We start from the raw sequence: 19,532 nt of genomic DNA, 5'->3' as shown, positions 1-19,532 counted from the left end.
TGAGTCTGGTATTGATCATTGGTCCACCGTAGCAATGAACATACTAGACCACTCCGACCATTCGAGAGGGTTTCCGTCGAAGTTGTTCAACTTCAGCATTCGTAGGTTACTGCTACCTGAATGGCCACTATTGTATGGTAGAACAACTCTGGGGGAAACATCCCGGTCTTAAACACTTGAGGAACGGTCTCGTGAACTCCGATATCGTGAGAAGGGATTCTGCCTGTTCACTTCAGGGGTTGCTTCGAAGCGAGCTGTTGATCGATCTGGTGTTAGAAAATTGTCGATCCTACTGGCCCAGTCTGAGAGACGTCTCTTTTTTGAGGTCCAGTTGAAGGGTGACTTGTCTCGGGCACTAGTTGATTGGGACGAACATCATATTCTCTAATGCTGTTTTCTTCACATTGCGCTCTAGCTCACGCTCTTCCTCCAGTAGTTGACGCTTAGTTTCCAGTTCCTTCATTTGCATTTCCAGCTCTAGCCTCCTCCGCTCAAACTTTGCTTGTTCCAGTCACATCTTGTTTTCGATTTCGATATTTCTGCATCCTTTCCACACGTCTTTGCTTAGCTGAAGATGTCTCTGAAACATTCTCCGTCTCTTGGTCATTTGCTGTTGCTCCATTTTGCACTGTTGGAGCAACTGGGTTGTTCGTTGGTTAGTTATTGTTGCTCTCGTTGTCGTTCACTGCTTGAGTTGTGTTCCTTTGCTCTGCATTCATTTCTGTTTGCGTGCCTTTGCTTACATATGCAAGCCAATGATAGTCCAAACTTGCTTTCCAGTTCCTTGCTTCTTTCAGATATTCTTCGGCAAATTTGCTTGATAGGGCACAAGCTAATTTCAACGCTGCAGTTGCTTGGGTATTTCTTCTTCTCGAAGATGAACAGTCTGTTGATAGAGGACCTTTAGTTTGTTTGGTCGATCTGAATCTTCAATTATTTTGTAGCCAAGCCTTTGTTTAGTGTTAATTTCTTCCACTAACACTTGAAGCTTCTTGTCGTATCTGTGAACTGTTGATTGAAGCTCTTCTCTGCGGGTTGTGCCTGGGTTGCCTGCTTGCTGTTTGCTTTTGCTCTGCTGGTTACCTTTGAGCAGGGTTCGCACTTCAAATACTTTATTGAATTGCACTCTTCTGTTCGCGTCACTGGACTGTTGCTGTTGATTTGTTTGATTCTGTTTGGGGGGTGCCTTCGGCACTCTCTTCATCAGACTGGACAGCAGTTTGTCTTCCACTGTCGGGGTCGACGGTCCAGATATAACGGCTGCTCTCCTATCAAAGTCGATGAAAAATTTACACCGCCCGGTTATCTGTCAGGATATTGTGTTTTTGCAGTTATGTTTTTTGAACTGTTTTATCCGCTATGCTGTAGCTTACCGTTGCATTACTTGTTCTCAATAGCTCTTGATAACTAATTGTTCAGCCTGGCTGTATAACTAACTTGTTTCTCTCAGAATAACAAAATAATTCAAATTCAAACAATCAAATTTTTTGATGAGTTTTTGTTAATAACTCAATTTAAAAATTGAATTTAGGAATTTCCGTTCCTACAAGATGTAGCCCCATAACTTGGCTATAGTCATGCAAAGTTTTATTTTCGATCTCAAAGATTGCAAAAACAGTCAGAAATACTGTATTTGTAACTGAACAACAAAAATAAAATTTCTAAATTCAGTGTAAGCAAGTCTCTCTATTGGCCTCAATAACACCAATATCAAAGTAGAATAGACTTCGTTAAATCCAGTGAGAGAAACTGACTTTATGCTTTGCACAAAGTTTCTCTTCCTTGGGAACTTCGTTCCTCAGAAAGAAAGTATTGAGAATATCAAAGTTTCTAACTCTACTTTGTCAAAATAAACTTAAAATAAAGTTAAAATAAAGTGAAAACTCTTTTCACAAGTCAAAACAAAGTTAAAACTGTACAATCACTAATATCACCTCCAGAAACAAGACACAATAACAAGTTATTTACCGCTCAAAAAAGTGTGCTTCAAAACGCACTGTATGTCCGTTTGATGTAACTAAATTTACGGGTTTCAACTATTTTTAGTAGTTTTTCAAGCTCTATTTTTACTGTCCTACATGTCAAAAATTGCATCCTTGATTGGTGGTATGTCACTAAGTTGTATGATTCTCTGAATACAATGAGTTTGGGTTTCGGGATACCGTAAACGGTGCCCCGCGCTCTCTGAATTGGTATGTATATCGCAAAATTCATCGAATCTGGGTGACCAAGTTGTGCATCTCTTGCTCCGTTTGAGCTAAATTTGTGAGATTGTGAACACTTGAATACGTGGCAATAATAGCATAGTTCGAGTTCGAGTTCGAGTTTCAGTTTAAGTTCATGTGTGACGATTGCGTATTAATAACAGTTACTAAATATAATTGTTGAACAAATTGTAAAAATCCGTATGGCTTCAGTAGAATGTAGCGTTAATTTTCGCTTGTCAAGCTATTCTAGCGTTAATGCTTGAAATGGCCTTGAAGCACCATTCAATTTGGTTATTGAGTTAGAAAGCTCAGCCGTCACAACATGTGTAACGGTGAATAGAAGCACAGTATTTCCACATGACCACTTGACAAGAAATGTTTGTTCTTAGGCTTAATGAAGACTTTAAAATTGATCTGAAAATGATATGGTTTTTGCCACAAAAAAATTAGCGTGTGTATGTAATTGATCTACTTGAATTGTGGAATCTATATCTAAAACAAGAGGTACGTGAAAATTTATTGTATCTGATTAAAAATGAATTGTGAAGGAAATATTCATATTTTGATCAACTGATTTCAGAGGAGATAATTAATCGATGAAAAATGAAGAGGGCGTCCATCATATCTCAAAAACAATTGTTTGCAAGTCAAACAGTTTTTGTCTGTCAACTTAAATAATTTTTTTTGTACTAACTAAACGCCTTTCATTGATTTTGGGTTTTTTGCCGAGTGGGAGTTCTGCTTAGAACTGTTGTCGGTTCTTTCGTGACTTTACCTGAAACCTACTTGAGAAAAATTTTATGATAAAATTTAACTTTGCTTTCATTACAGAACGCCGCAGCGTTGTAAGCTAAAATTTAAGCTATTTAAAAGTTATGAATAATCAGTTGGGGATCTAGTTACCTAAAATCTGCAAAAAAGAGACCAGTGAATGGTCTGTTAGCCAACTTGGTTTTGCGAACGTGGTTCTGCCGTTTTTGCGAACTTGAGAAACTTTCAAGTTGGAAATTAGGTGATAAGTTCAATTTTGGTACCTATTCATGTAGTTTTGACAAAATTATTACATTAGCCGCGATGAAATTTTGCTCAGTAAGGTATTCAGAAAAGCGTTAACTTGTCAATTGGAGGGGGTTTTTCAGTAGAAAAAAAAGGTTTTCAAATGTTTTTTTTCGCTATTTTGTAGTGTTTTTTTCTCTTATCAATTGATGCTTGTTTTTCAATTGAACTATTCCATCAAATTGAGAGTTTTCAATAAATCAATAAAAGTTTAATTAAATGAGAAAAATTCTGTCAATAGACACTTGCAACTGACACCTGTCAATAGACACCTGTAAATAAGCGCAAGAAAAATTGGAAAAAAACCGAAGCAAACAGTTATCATTTCAATTGTGATTTTTAACCGAAAAATCTCTTGACTGAATCTTAGTGATTATGGCCGAACAAGAGGTGTTAAGATGTTGCTACAGAACAAACCTTCGTCTTTTAAACGGAAAATTTTGCCTAAAGGCTACGTTTTTCGGTAAAATAGCAGAATCAACCCCAATTTTATCTGTTTCAGAAACATTTCTAAATGGCACCAACCTAAAAACTCAGGACTTCTCAGGGACACTTCGATTTTGATAGAGAAAACAACATTATAATTTTGTAGACATTGGTTTTTAATGCACATCTTAATTGTTGGGGACATGCTTTTATTTATCTTGGACATCATCAAGTAGAAAGAGTTGCTGTAGATTTGCCGACGTACAATTGAAAACAAATGTAAACATTGTGGTATTTTTACCGAAGCTATATTATCAAGCTTTAAATAACTTTTAGATGCTCAAAAGCGCGCACTAAATTAATCACAAATGTTGAATATGGATACATTAACCGCAGATTATAGATACATTCAGTCGGAGAATAGAGTAACCCTTATTGCGAACATTAGATGCCTACATTGTGCTAGAATGTTTTACAGAGCCCTGCAAAAAATAGGATACAAAGCTTGTATTTCAATTCCGCTGTTAAAATGTGGACACTTTGCAAACACCTTAGCGCAAATTCTTTCAGTTTTGCCCTGATTTGATTGATAAAGAATTTTTTTCGCAAAATTGTTAAGTTTTCAATGCATTAACATAGAAAAAGCGAAAAGAAGATACACAGATCTGGCGTATTTGCCCGGGACATTTTAGGTATAACTATGCGGCGTTAAGTTTCGTTTTCTTGAGGTTTAAAGAAGTAACTAATTGATTTAAAATCAAATATTGCACTCCTCCAAATTTGATAGGAATTGGCGATTTCTTATCAGAATAATAAAGGCAAAACTATTTCGGTAGTCATAGTTTATTCAGTCGATTTCAGTAGTTGCAAGTCTAACTCATACAACAGAACTATAAGCGATTAGCACCAACATCTAGTTTAAGAAGAGAATTAAATCTTTTAATCAGTGGAAACCATCAAATTCTGAAGAAATGATTACTTGCTGAGATCAGTTTTAGTCAAATACTCTGTAGTCAGTTATTATAAGTGAGTCGGTTCACACGTCGAGTCTATTCTATAAAAGTATTGAAGTCGTTATTTGTCGTTTATTTTTTTATTTCGTGTCGGTTTGTTGTTGTTTTTTTTCCCATTAATCCTTCTTGGACGATCGACAACAGCAGAAGTACAGCAGGACTAACAAAACGGCTGCAATCACGCCCAAAATGATGTAATTATCTTCATCAGTGACGAATTCTTCAACGTCGTTTTTCACATCCTCGGCATTCTCTTTCAAGTCGTCTGCGGCATCCGAGACGTCGGATTTGATGTCGCTGATGGTGTCGGATATGTCGGATTTGAGGTCATTGAAGGTCTTGGTGATGTCGTCTTTAACATCGTGGTATGTGTTTTTCAAGTCGTCTTTCAAGTATTCTACAAAATCTTGCAGGTCCTGTGAAGAAGAAAAGTATCGGTATAAATCGGCAATTTACATCAACTATCAGCAGGCGTTGCATTTAAAATTATTATTTTTTTAAATCTGAAACATGTAAATGAAACTAACCACTTGGTTAATGTTACATGTTAGAAATTTATTAATCAGACATTATTATTTTCTAATTCATAACAAACTAAGGTTCGGTTTTCTTAAAATAGTTTAATAAAAAATATGTTTGAATCCTTTACTTTAAATTACTTAATTGAAAAAATAAAATCATGGTTTTATCTAACTGAAATGAGACAGTGCATGAAATTTTGCTATAGTTATGGAAAATGAGTGAAAAGAGAATTTTGTAGAAAGTAGTATCTTTATTGTAAAAAATTTTTTTGTGAAAGTTTTTGTTTCAACAGATTCGTAAGAATTTTTCTAGAATTTCTGAATTTTTTTCAAAAATCAATTCTTGAAGCTTGACAACATTTAAATAATGTATTAAAGTTTTATATAGTAGCCATGTGGCTTCACAAAATCAGCGCAAAAAATGCAAATATTTGAAAAACGGTCAACCTATTAATATTTATGAATATAAAATAAATTTATGCGAGAACTCCGTGGCGCGTAGTTACGGGTTCGAGGGAAAAAAACAGCAACATTTTAAAGTATTTGGGGACTTTTTTCCAACCTCTTTGAGTTTCTTAAATCCCTCCTCTTCGTCCTCACAAGGAGGTTGAACAGATGGGTCAGTTGCAGCTGGAGTTGAGGTTGCAATGGTGCAGGCCACCAGAACAGCTGACAAGATGTACAAGTTCATAGGGTTCATCTTTGATAGTTGAGGGTGAGTTCTTGTAGTTGTAGAAGAAAGATCTCCTTGGAACTAAAAAATGTCATCACGTGAATTCCCTTGGCTATTATTGCCTACTGTTACGTTGCAAGAATCAAGCTTGAAACGGATATTTTGCAAGAGGTCTTGCCAGGTCTTGCAAGATATTGCGAAGGACGGTTATCTAGCAAGACCTGGCTGAAGCGTCTATTGCATGACCTTCTAAGACAACAATCTTCCGCAAGATCTTGCAAGATAAGTCTTTTGCAAGATATTTCTAAATAATTGTCAGAGTCGACTAGCAATTGTAATATTAGCTTTAATCTCAAATGCTTGACAAAATGCTTGAAAGTTCTGAAATCTATGGAATTTAAAAGCGTAGTCTGTAAGAAACGGCAAAATTAGAGGTTCCTGATTAATTAATATTTAGAAAAAGCGGATATCAGCGAGAAACAAAGATTCTCTCCGTTGGTAGTAAGTTAGCAGCCACAAAATTAGCAATTTTTATAATCAAATTGAAAAGTTTTCGAGCCGAACAATTGAAATCTTGGTGTTGAAGATGCGGTCTTCACGTTATGTAAAAAACGATTGCTTTCGAACTCTATTTAAATCTGAGTTAAATCTAAGAAAAAATCTGTACAAAAAAGATATATTTTTTAACTATATATGTTTATGAAAGCAAACAGCGAGTGTTGAAAATTTTTGAACGATTATATGAGTGTATTATTATATTTCATATTCTATTTTTTAACAATTTTTTTTCTCAAAATTTACTTTTAAGTTTCAATCTGATATTTCTAATGTATGAAGCTCTAGTTGAATTGGACCAATTTAATAAAAAAGAAACTTACCAAATAACTGAATAGAAGTTTTAGTGGTGTGATAATCAAAAACTGATCAATTTTACAAGTATTTATATGAAAAAATTAATGTAAACAACTGTTAACTACTGGTAATATTAATTAATTCACGCCCAATTTTGTTCACATTTGCAATAGCTGGCAACTCCTTCCTTGTAATTAGCAAGTTCAATGCTCTGAAAATTGAAAGTTCGCCGTTCAAACGAGAGATAAAATGTTCACGCGGCCCCGCCCGTCTTATCTGTAAAGTTAATTAATTGAAAAACGATGTTAAAATTCATTTTCCGAAAGCACAATTTTGACATGATATGAAAAAAGTGTCAACAAAAATAATTGCAATCGGATCAACTGATATTGAAAGGTAAGTAATTTTGTTCATGGGACTCCATTTGAATGAAATAATTGGTCTTCGATTTTGTATTTCATTTTTTCTATTTTTCTAAGAGTGACAGACCAGCACAACAAAGATTTCAATGGGATTTAGAAAGTCCATGCATGAACCAATGATGTCGGCAAAACAATCCTAAGACTTCTATCAATCGTAAACTTTTTTCAAGGGAATTTTTGTAAGGAAGGTTTGAAGGTCAATTTCTCATTTTTAAGAATTGGAATTTAAGTCACTGATCGGGTTTTATCGAGAGACGACAGAATAGGCTATACGTAGCAATTTGTGGCTTTTATATAACACGAGTGCAAATTGAAAAATTAGAAAAGTTGCTCAAACATTAATGAAAAAATGTTTGGCAAAAACAGCTCGTTTTTGTATCACTTTAGCCCAACAGAAAATTTCCATATCCTAAATTTAGCTAACGTTTGCACAATCTTCAAATAATGCTCTTAACTGAAAGAAACTCTTTTACTCAATATCCGATTCTCGAAAGAAGCATTTTCGCAAAAACGTACCTCAGTTTAGACGTTTTTCACTTAATACTAAATATCAATATCATTGTGAAAACCGAGTCAATAAGCTAGAAAACAATGTGGGTGTTTTTTCATACTCTGCATAAAGTTTCTGCCACTTCACATCTAAATATTTATCAAATATTAAAATTCCTCGAAAACTATTAGACCAAAAACAAAAAATAATTTTTTGAAGAGAAAGACAAAGTCAGAAAACCAATCAAAACAAGATTTTTTTTCATTAGACATACTTTTGAACTGTCTGTTTTGTTCCAATTTTTTTTAAATCCTCAGAAAAACTCCCAAAGACATCCACGCCCACAAAATCATGTCGCAATAATTTTTTCTTCGTTCTATTTTCTTCGTTCATATTTCGACGTCCTTTAGAAGATTGTTCAAAATTCAAGAAATAATAGTCAAGAGCTACATTTTTCACTCATTGCTTTTAATAAAAATTTCAACATACGCCTGGTTACTGCAGTCGGATTTAGGAGAGCAGAATGATTTGACAACGCATTTTTTTTATTCGTTTTCTTCGATTTTAAAGGACATCCTGCATTGACCCAAAAAATAACTGGGAAAGCAATATAAGAGGCAAACTTTGTTTTATATGGCTCTATATTGACTACAAAAATTTATTTTGAGAAATGTGTTGCAATGTTAACATTGAGTTCAGTCAATTGATATGAAACATCTTTTCCCGTTTACGCAACAAAATTGACTTTATAGTAGAGATGAGACTTCAATGATAACAACTATCTTAATGATAGTTGCTAAATACTAACAAATATAAATAACACGCCGACAGTTGATATCTCATTTTATAAATTTTTTTGAAAATTGTAAAATAGATAAACTTCTGAAGGCATTTAAATTGTTCTTAAATTATAGTCATTAATTTAAATTTGTTTTCAAAACTGTAAATTTCAATTATTTTGAATTTAAATTAAGCCTCAATTTACCCCCATTATATAGAAAAGGAAACATTTTTGGGCATTATTATAAATTGTGAAAAACTATTTAAAAAAATTAACGGTTTTCGTTTATTTTTGTGGGAATAACAACTGGTTAATCCTGAATTTAATTTACGCCGAGCATTTACCTGTGAAATTTAAAAGCCTTTTGCTCTTTCGTTTTCGCGAAAAAAAAAAACAAATTTAAAAATGTGAAAAAAATACTCAGGTCACACTTATGACGTTTTAAAAAGGCCATAGACTAGTAGAAAAGACAAAACATGGCAGTTGGTGTCACCCAACGTTTTTTTCTTCTTCTTGCACTTTCCTTTTTCATTTTTTTCGGATGTAAAAATGCTGGGGCTTATTTGCCACTAATTTTCTTCCAAAAAGTTTTCAAAAGTCGAGACTTCATTGGTATAAAACAAAAAAAATGATTATTTATCAAAATCTATCAACCCAATAATTGTTAACTTCCTAAATGTAACTTCAAGTTAATGCTCAATTATCTCCCATCTTGGCAAAGTTAGTAAAATTCTGCAGAAATCCTTTGCAACTAAGTTTTTGCAAAAAATAATTATGTAAAAATAAAATGTTTGTTGTTTTTGGTTAAATCTGGGGCTCCCAATATTTAGAAAATAATAATTAATATTTCCGTTGGAAAACTGATAATTTTTACAATCCTGGAGTTAGGTAAGAATTGCTAGTTGCTTTTGTAAAGAGATGATAAAAATTTGGCAGTTATCCTAATGTTAACTGCACTTTTAATGCTAAGATGTTCATTATACAATCAAAATTACAGCTGACAAAACATTCAGCTACGCTTTTGTCCCTTCTCTGGTTTCGTAACGAGGCCAGATTAGGTCATGATCAGACCAAATGTTGTCTCCATGACTGCATATCAGACCTATGGTTGTTTTCATAATTGCATATTGCTTATCTTTTTTTATCTTATGCTTTTAATTGATCGTGTTTAAAATTGGCCAGGTACTCGCTCCCTCCCAACCTGCCAATGTGAAATATTGTTCTTATGTGTATACCTGGCTGTCAAAGCAAGGTGTAATATGTTACGTGAAAACTTGTTTAAGCGCTATGTATGAGTTTTGTAGACATGAAACAAAAAAAAAATCAACTTTTTTGTGGAAGTTAGGCAATCAGCAATTCATTACTTAAAATTGTAACTTGAAAATCCACATGACGTAATGGGATAGTCACGGGTCCCTAAAATGTCTTCTCGTGCGAACGAGTTAAAAATCTACACCAGTAAATTTTGGTTTTCCAAAGTTTTTCATCAATTTTTCACCACTCATCTTGTTGTTCCGTCAAAAAAGTGAGCAATAGGAACAAACTGTGAAAAAATAGTATAATAGCGTATTCATTGTTTCAATCTAAACTTTACAGAGTAATGGGGCACACATATAAGAAAAATTGTCGAATTTATTTAAAAATTGAAAATATTCTCATGCATGAAAATAGGACAAATGAAAAATTTTGACTGGATTTGGGAACACAAATTGTACTGAATACTAAAAGTAGGTTCATTTTGCTGTTTTATGTTGTCAAGTGATTTCTCAAGTGTCCCTTCCAATGTATTAATAGGTAGCAAAAACTATATTAAAAATTTAGTTTTTGCTACCTGTTCAATTAAAAATTTTAACATAATATCTACAAAAAAGGCCTTCGCGTTTTCCAATTTTTGCCTCTTATCACATCTAAGGCTGAAACTAAGCTTACGAGTTTTTTCTACATAATCAGAGCTTGATTCTTGAATAACTTTTTACCTGATCAAAAGTTTTCCTGCATTGCTATGAACCTGTTTTTGTGTCCAACGTTGTTAATAGTAAGACAAGTATCTCAACACAGGTATGTACTGTTTTCTTTTTCTTCAACTGACCCCAATTTGTGGATTGGAACCAAAAACTTTTTCACGATTATGCTTTTGGATTTGCTGCATATGAGCTGTTTCTGTTTTTTGCAACATCTATGAAAATTGGTGGCGGTCAAGCAAGCCGATAGGCAAGCAAGCCGAATTTTGAAAATGAGGTCAAGGAAGCCGAAAAATTTTGGGATACCCGTATTTTAAGTTGCCCCTGGCGGGCCGGTGGATAACCGGGCCGGGATTTCCGGATTACATCCCACTGCGAATGAGAGGCACGGCCATGGACAGCGGTCCGCTGAGGCCCGTACCCACTAGATGTCTAAAAATTAAAATTGACGTATTTTTGTTTCTTATGCACTATAATACTACGCGCAGTATTGATTGTAACGGCAAACAATGTATTATTTCTGATAGATTACATAACTATTACATAACTTGCTTTTCTGTCGGCTTACTTTTACTTCGGCTCCCTTTGCGTTTTGCGTTCGCCATGAAACTTTGAATTTTTGTTAGGCTTATCTAAGTCAAAATGATGAGACTAGACTGCGGAAACCGGTACGTGATTAAACTTTATCTAGTTAATGGTTATTTAAGCGACACTCTTTAGATAGATTTCTACCAGCCAGCATGTCTCATAAAATTTCATTTATTCACAACACTAAGAAAGAATTTCATCGCATTTCATTCTTTTTTAGTCTAGTGTCTGATCGTCCATCGAAATATCGAAGCGGACTGCCTGTTGGCTGCTCTAATTAAACTATTTATTTTTTAAAACCTAAAATATAATTTTAAAAAGAGTTAGTCAAATATTTGGCAAAGTTTATGAAATTTTTCTTTGAAGCAGAAATCTCTGGAAACTTTTAATCCGATAAAACAAGCAATCATCGACTACTTGAACCTGAACAACGACATTGCGCAAAAAAATTAGTTTATATGAATTCTGTTTATATGAAAATTTGTTGAGCGCACCAAATTCTGGACGTGGGCACTTTTTGTCTGGTAGGGCCCGGACATACTTGATTTTGGTCTAGCATTTCAGTCAGGGCTACCTTGAAAGCGGAGCTAACGTTTGCATGAGTTTTAGAAAGTCATCAAAAACAAAATAGCTGTTAAGGTCAGACAATAATAATGTTTTATTAATTAATTGGTCACAGTGGAACAAAACTTTTTCTATTCTCTTCTGCAGGGGGAGCGTTAAATTTTCATTCAATTCTTTATTACTGTGTTAACTTGTTAATCGTATCAAAACCATAGCAGAACAGCTGGGCAATTATTGCTTCTAATTAAATTTTATTATTTTATTTTTGTTTTTGGAGGCAGTACTTGTATTTGACCTCAATTGCAATTAAATGATTGAAACGCCTCAATTTTTCCTCTGGAATGAATCAACAAACAATGCTAAAATTTTCTACACACATCAGACAGATAAGAGTGGAACCATTAAAAAGCTCAGTTGATATAGAATTCAAATTCGTAAAAAGTTTTAAAATTAAAAAAAATCTACAGATTGCGGATGGTTATTTGGTTCATATTTTGAACACAACAATCGTTTCGAAAACATGAATAAGTTGAACTTTTACAAAATTTGATAAAATTTGACAAACATTTTTAAGTCATTTTCTGCGACTTTTGTCTCTGTTTGTATGCTATATGACAATTAATTTTCCTGTTTGCCAACAATTTGGATTCATTTTGGTCCATAACTAGATAAAGTTTAGATTTGAAGACATTGTTTTCAAAAAAGTTTTTACAAATCATTGCGAATTTTTCATTTTTAAATTTTTCATAATATTATAAATATATCTCAAAGTTAAAGCTCTTCTCGTTTTGACTGGAGGAGCTGAAAAGAATTTGTTTGAACAGCTATAAAGTTTCATTAAAACATTTCTTTCTCAAATTGGTTTCTCTCTGTCTCTCTCTCTCTCTCTTTCTTTCTGTTATAAAATCTTGAGTTTTGTAGATAACTTGTTTTTAAGACTTATACAAGTTCGCCTTTTTTGCTTTTACTCTCCGTTATTACAAAAAATTACCTATTAGAGAAATCTCCATTTCTTAAATTTCTTTAGGGAGCTATGAATTTTTAAAGGCTTTAGATCTTGTTTTTCTTAGAATTCTGAAATATAAATGTATTTGTATGTCTTCGTTCTATTTTTCAGGTAAATATTTGTCGAAGTTCGACTTCAATTTTTACTTGGTCGCTGGTCAGAAGATTTTGAGGTATATTGCGAAATTTTAAGCTCGAAAGTAAATCGGGATGAAAGCTGTGAAAAACCAAAGATTGTTGTCATTCATTACAAATTAAAGAAGTTTTAATATATATTTTTAGTTTTTGCCCAAGATTTCCGGTTGAAGCTAATTCAATAAGAAATATGAAATGATTTTGTGTGGCACTAAAATAAATTTATGTTAGAAAATCACAAAAGTGAAAACAGATTTGCAAACAACCTTAACATTTTTTTGGAATGCTCCAATCAAGATTGCGATGATTAGAAAAAAAAGTGCTGAAACGGAATTAAATTCCTGTTAATGGCAACGATTGTAATAAAAAAATATTTTGCCGGTCATTAAATAAACAAACAACTGTAGCAGTAGAAATACTGGATGTACTCCTCCAACCAATCAGAGACTGAGAACAGACTATCCTCTTTTACATAGCAGTAACTCCACTGAATGTAGACAGTCTGATAGAGTAGTTGCACGATGTGTATAACTCTGACTCCGGTGTTAATTCTATTATACATTGCTATAATTGAAATATATCTTCAGTGTCTTTTTTAGAGTCGGTTTGTCTCAGAGATAAAGTTAAACCTACTTCGCGCGCAGAAATAAGTAGCCCTAGCTCTTCATACCTTATGGATGTAAAAAAAGAGCCCACATCGGATCTGCCTTAACTGGTGCGACCAATAAGTTAACAAACTCTAAACATAGAAAGAACTCTCAAATACACACTATTCTTTATTGAGAAAGAGACTCTGAAAATGTTCAAATAAATTTAAAAATCTCTTACACTCAAAATTCAGTAAACGGGAAACACAACCCCAACAAATACTTCAGAAAAGAAAAATACTCTAGTAAACACAAAATGAGCCGTCACACTAGCCAATTGTCATCAAAATCGGATTCACATTCCAATTAATTACAAATAGTTGTTCATACACACCGGAACAAAGCTCTTATACACGAAAATTCACCATTTAAAATTGCCGAATATCAACACCAAGATGAATTAAATTTACTCTTGAACACAGCAAAACAGCTTAAATACCGCTTTTTTGCAGTGGAGCAACAACGTCTTCTCATTTTATCAGATAAAGCTTCAGAGATCTCAAAAATAGCTTTCCTCTCATATTTAATCCAAATTTATGGAGCTCAAATCACAAAGGGCTCAATTCTCTTTATCTGTGGTCCATTAAACACAAAACAGTTCTCACGTATATATGATACATGATTCAATCCACTATCAGACACACTATTTGATTTTCTCAATGGAGTTTGGACAGAAATAAAACCTTCAGATAGAGCTGGTGCGTTTAGGAAATCGTCATCCGAAATTCTAAAACGCCTAGCGCCAGCACTAAATACCGCCGCTTTACAATCACGAAAAGAAAGCGTGCATAAAATGGCTAGAAACGAAATAGAAGGTTTAACTCACCTTATAAAAACATACATAAGCTCTGCCAAAGACGTAGATTTATCACATGAAGATATAATAGTATCTTTTACCTTTCTATCTTGGTATATACACAGATTTTGGAGGAGCCTAGTAAGAAATATTATTCAGGCTGCAAAACTAATAGCCGACACATACCCACACTTGATAGATAAATTGCAGGATATACTACTTTATATTTATGATTCAAACTGGTTTCCTGAAAATCTTACAACTATCACAGATATTCCATAAGCAATCATTCAAACATTAACAACTGATTATAATAATATTGAAATTAAAAAGTACAACGCGGAAAAACAACCATTCACCTCAAACATTCCAGAAATCACAAAAACATCTTTTGAAGCATCACCAAAAGATAATATAGATACTAAAGTCCATTCACGACCAATGGACACAAATCATAACGAAACTACTGAAACAGATTTCAATTCTACACTATTAGACGACGGAACACTTTTTTCATCACACAGAGTAAGCATTCTCTCACTAATTGACCTTGAAAATCACGATGACAATAACAATAATAGTATTAACCATAACGATGCTGTAAATGACACTAATAACAACATAAACATTTACGAAAATTGCAGGCAACCTATAAATTCAACTGAATTGGCACACAATTCAGATCCATTAAACACAATTTTCTCTTCATTATCAAATATGAAACACCGTTGCCAAGCTTACACCCACAAAATTCAGTCCACTTTAATACTGAACCTGTCATTTTGAATACGTCCAATCAACCAACATCAACCACTAATCAAAATATACAATCAACTCCACAGCAATTACTAAATTTTAATAGACAATTTAACCCACAGAGTCACCAACAAACAACAAATGCTACAACCCCTTACTATTTAAAGGCAGCATCCACTCATACACCTTCACCTGTTGTTAGACCTAGTACGCAAAAGATAAACTTTTATTTTGGAGGATCGATACCCATGCAACAGTCCTGAAGACCGTTTGATGGTACAGACCCCACATACATATCAGAAGATGTTTTAAATGCTATCACAGAAAATATGGTAATGACAGCAGGACCCGAACAATTGGATTCACCGTAAAATAATGCATGGATTCTAAAGCGAATCGCCATGATACAAACGGCTTTAATCGGCCCTGCACAACAATGGTACTCAAATCTACCATTAGAAATTTAAAAAAATTGGCAAGAGTTTTGCGGAGTATTTCAAAAGAGTTTGATAACCAACAATCGCAAACACAAGCAAAATTCTTACTAAAAAGCATCACACGTATTTCTGCAGAGCAAAAAAAACATTAGTACTAAAAGTTGAACAAATGGCTTGAAAAAGCATATGTAAAAATTGATCCAGATATAAGAAATGCACAAATGAATGACAAACTTGTCAAAGCACTTGATCCACAATTAGCTCAAATAGCTCTTAATAAGATTGCAAATCACAAGGTAAGGGCATTGGGACCGCAGCTTCCTTTCGTTCAATTAGTTAAGAAAATACATCAAGAAAATATCACTAGAGCACACATAGATAGACATAAAATAAACGCAAAGTCCACTCTTTCCTCGTCCATAAATAATATATCTTTAGACGTTGATAATCTCACAGTAGAAGATATACTCACAATTGAACACGATATCGCCTATGAGATCAACGTAATAAAACAGAAGTATTCAAATGATCCAAATATTAAAGGGGAAACCACTCTTCCTCATTGTTTGTAAAAAATGTTCACGATCAGGACACAGTATTTCCACTTGCCCTGAAAAAAGATGTACAAAACCACTTGATAAACCTTCAATGATAAACTTTCAATCAAGCGACGAAAGGGAACCAAAATCTCCAAAACAAAAAGGTCACCACAGGTAATATGACTGGTAAACCACTACCAATTACCTATCGCTCTAGAAGCAACAGTCGGGATAATCGAGACACTTCTCGACACAGAATCCCGAGTACATAATTTTTTTACAAACTCTAAAACTCATTATGGATTTAATAAATTTAAACCACCAAGTAGGTTGGGTTCACTCCACTCAAGACCATCATTTTCTCAGAAAAAAACCCAATTATAATATAGACAAAAAACAATTATTCTAATAACTTTAGACCACAATTACCTAATTATAGCAGACATGGCAATCGTTCATGACAACACTTCTCTCGTAATTGCCATAGAAATGTACGAAATTACATTATTTATTTTTTAGACCAAGAACAAACAGACGAAACAACGTCTAACAAAGAACATATTGAATCACAAAGTGTTTCAGAAAAACAACTTCTAGAAAAACAATTTCATGATTTAATTTTAGAACTAAATCAAGATAAATAAAACGAATGCTTTAATTGTCAGGAAGAATATAATACTCTCAACGAAAAATACATCCTTTCCACATCGTATAGAAGTAATATTTGGGTATTACCACTTACGATATTCACACAACAAACACTCAATCATACCAAGACAATTTCTCCACATCTTGAAATTGATTTCCTTAATAGACTTCGGGGCCACACTTAATGTATTTTATAACGACACTTGGAATGAAATCAAAGAATACCGCAAAACTACTATTGAAAGCATCGACATTCGATCTCTCAGCAGCAAATAACTCCAAATTAAAATCACACGGAACAGTGAAGCTTTTTTTCTATCCGGACGTAAGGGAACACAAAACTTCTCGTAATACAAATTTCAAACTAACTTTTCACGTTTCAAACGCAAATTTAATTTTCTAGGGACACCGTTTCTGGAAAATTTGATGAGTCAAAAAAAAGTTCAGCTCACACATTAGAAACAAAAACTTCACTATGATTTTAATCATAGAAATTCTACGATTCCTCAACAAAATCACCTCCATACTATTCACAATTATTACTGTTATTGGTGATCACTCAATCAATCTTCAAACTTTTGAGCACGCTATCCTAACTTTGTCACTCACTGCATGCAAATGCAAAAAAAATATGCAACTAGAAATAAAAATTATAAATCTGATTTCTCATTTATACCACTACGTATAAATATGTTATTTTCTATAATGAATATCAATAATCTCGAATATCTTTACCAATCTTTTATTCAAACTCTTATACAAAATAAGTTTGACCACCCCCTAACCGTTGTTAAAGCATTGATCGGATACGCACAACAAGATACTTCACACACAGATTTCGAGACAACGAAATATTGTATAAATGATCTCACAGTATTCATGGACCCCTATACTTCGAATTATCTTACACGCGGCACGTCATACAACACTAAATAAACTCTTTTGCATAAATCTCACTAAGCAACAAGAACGTGAATGCAGAACACAACAGAAAACGTTCAACGTAATATTTGATATCTCTATGTTCACAGAAACAGGCAAAAGTTTCTCAACATGTTCATTTTTGAACACACTAAATTAAAACAAACACAATTTGAACAATTACCACACTTTTTTATTAAACTATAAACACTGCTTTGCTAAAACTGAATTTGATGGGGGAAAATCCAAGCTTAACTAAACCTGCCTTTGAGGACAACAGCAGTGTTCAAAAAGCAACGAGCTACTCGTATACACATGCAAAAACAAGAAAGAGTAAAACACTTGCTCGACATTTTAACACGTTTTGATATAATTGCACCTGTAAACACGGATTCCCTCACTACAGGGAACAGCTTATTGAATCCGGTAAATATCATTTAAAAAAGGGAATCAACAAAAATTGTCCTAGACGATCGTCAATTAAACACCATGATTGACGAAACTAAATGTATTTGGTCAATGCAGCTAATACAAATAATACTAACACGTGACGATCGGTTTTCTACATAGCCAATTTGAATAGTGCCTACAATAAAATTCCACTCGATAAACCATCACAACGACTCACAAATTTTGTCATCAGCGGACAATATTGCTTTAAACCGCCTTTTCATCCTCTCTGAATAATATATTAAACCACTCATTCACAAGAAAAAAATTATCACATATCTTGATGATGTTTTTGTCCAAGATATTACAACAGACACAATGCAGAAAACAACTAAACAATATCACAAAATCCTCAAAAATTAAATCTCAAATTTGCTCCAGATAAAGGCTTCTTTTTTCAAAATCAGTTAAATTTTTAGGACATCAAATAAAAATTAAACACATCCACCAGTTAAAAGTGAAAATAGACGGTTTCCAAAAATTACAACCACCCGAAAACAAAAAAGAAATACAAAACTATGTCTATTTTCTCACTTTTAACTCAAAATATTTTTATAATCTACAAGTTATCTTGAGACCGTTCTACCTCCAACCCCGACGAGACGTGGTAGATTTTGAATGGACTCTAGAATACAGATGGCACATTAAGCCAAGAAATTCCTAGTTCAGACAATCCCTTTCATATCCTATCAGATGCCTCCAACTACGGCATCGGAGCTTCACTTCTTCAAAAAACCAATTTGGGAAAATGGAACTAGTTTCCGCAAACTCTTGTTTATTTTTCACCACAAAACTTAGACTCTCAGCCATTCTTCGCGAGTGTTGTGCAATTATTTCCGCACTATCTGAATTTCTCATCCAAGGGTCACAACACCCAATTATTCTCTACAGTGACCACAAAGCCATTCTCTTTTTGTTCACTCAGAAGAACAAACCTAATCACAGAGTGTTTAAATTGCAACTCATTATAATGAAATTCTCAGACCGACGCATAGACTGGACGGAGGGCAAGACTTTTTCACTTCCGGATCTATTAAGTCGTTCACTCACAACAACAACACAAGACAAACATCCTCTACAAACGGTTGACATTCCGAATTGAAGAAATTTTTTTGTGACACATAATCCACAAACACAATCAATACAGTGCTACTATGCTGTATTAAGAGAATACATTGACAAAGTAACTACAGAAACTACTGTAGAATCACCACGTTTTCCAATAAACCTACAAATCAAAGATAACTATTTTGAAGTACAACTAGTGAACAATCTCTATCTTCATGTTTCATATCACAAATGTAAAACAAAAGCAAAAACTTTAGAGCATGTTCATTACCACAAGAATTCAACAGCTGAAACAAACTCAGTCACACTTAGAAACCTATCTTATTGTACAACACACAGATGTTACACTAAAAACAAATAAAACAGAACCAATAATTTAAAAAGCAAATTATGCGGATTTTGATAAATAGTATTAATATTTCAGTACCAGCACAGGATGATTTTATACTTAAGTCACCAGAAAAATTAAATTATTTCTATAGTGAACAAACAGAATTAAATGATACATTATTACACGAAACCCAAAGGTACGATCCTGTTTCAGGACAAATTTTTCTCTGGAAAAACTATGAAACC

At 33.6% G+C, this 19,532-nt stretch overlaps 3 protein-coding genes across 5 annotated transcripts in view; 2 read left to right on the top strand and 1 right to left on the bottom strand.

The window, feature by feature from the left end:
* Positions 1-19,532, top strand: part of LOC142340621 (cyclin-dependent kinase 2-associated protein 1-like) — a 575,438-nt gene that overhangs the window by 113,354 nt on the left and 442,552 nt on the right. The gene's annotated exons all lie outside the window — the stretch shown is intronic.
* LOC142340620 (large ribosomal subunit protein bL17m-like) overlaps positions 1-19,532 on the top strand; it is a 435,605-nt gene that overhangs the window by 266,221 nt on the left and 149,852 nt on the right. The window lies entirely within an intron of this gene.
* LOC142341212 (uncharacterized) lies at positions 4,517-6,809 on the bottom strand. The gene is made up of 3 exons (XM_075392133.1): positions 6,775-6,809; positions 5,786-5,977; positions 4,517-5,118 (listed from the first exon to the last, which is right to left on the bottom strand). The coding sequence occupies exons 2-3, from the start codon at positions 5,921-5,923 to the stop codon at positions 4,819-4,821; spliced, it is 438 nt and encodes a 145-aa protein (XP_075248248.1). The 5' UTR covers positions 5,924-5,977; positions 6,775-6,809; the 3' UTR covers positions 4,517-4,818.

This window comes from Convolutriloba macropyga, chromosome 6 (assembly GCF_964194025.1).
Source record: "Convolutriloba macropyga chromosome 6, txConMacr16.3, whole genome shotgun sequence".
Classification (NCBI taxonomy): domain Eukaryota; kingdom Metazoa; phylum Xenacoelomorpha; order Acoela; family Convolutidae; genus Convolutriloba; species Convolutriloba macropyga.
The sequence above is the reverse complement of the archived record's forward strand: the minus strand, read 5'-3'. Positions and strand labels throughout refer to the sequence as shown.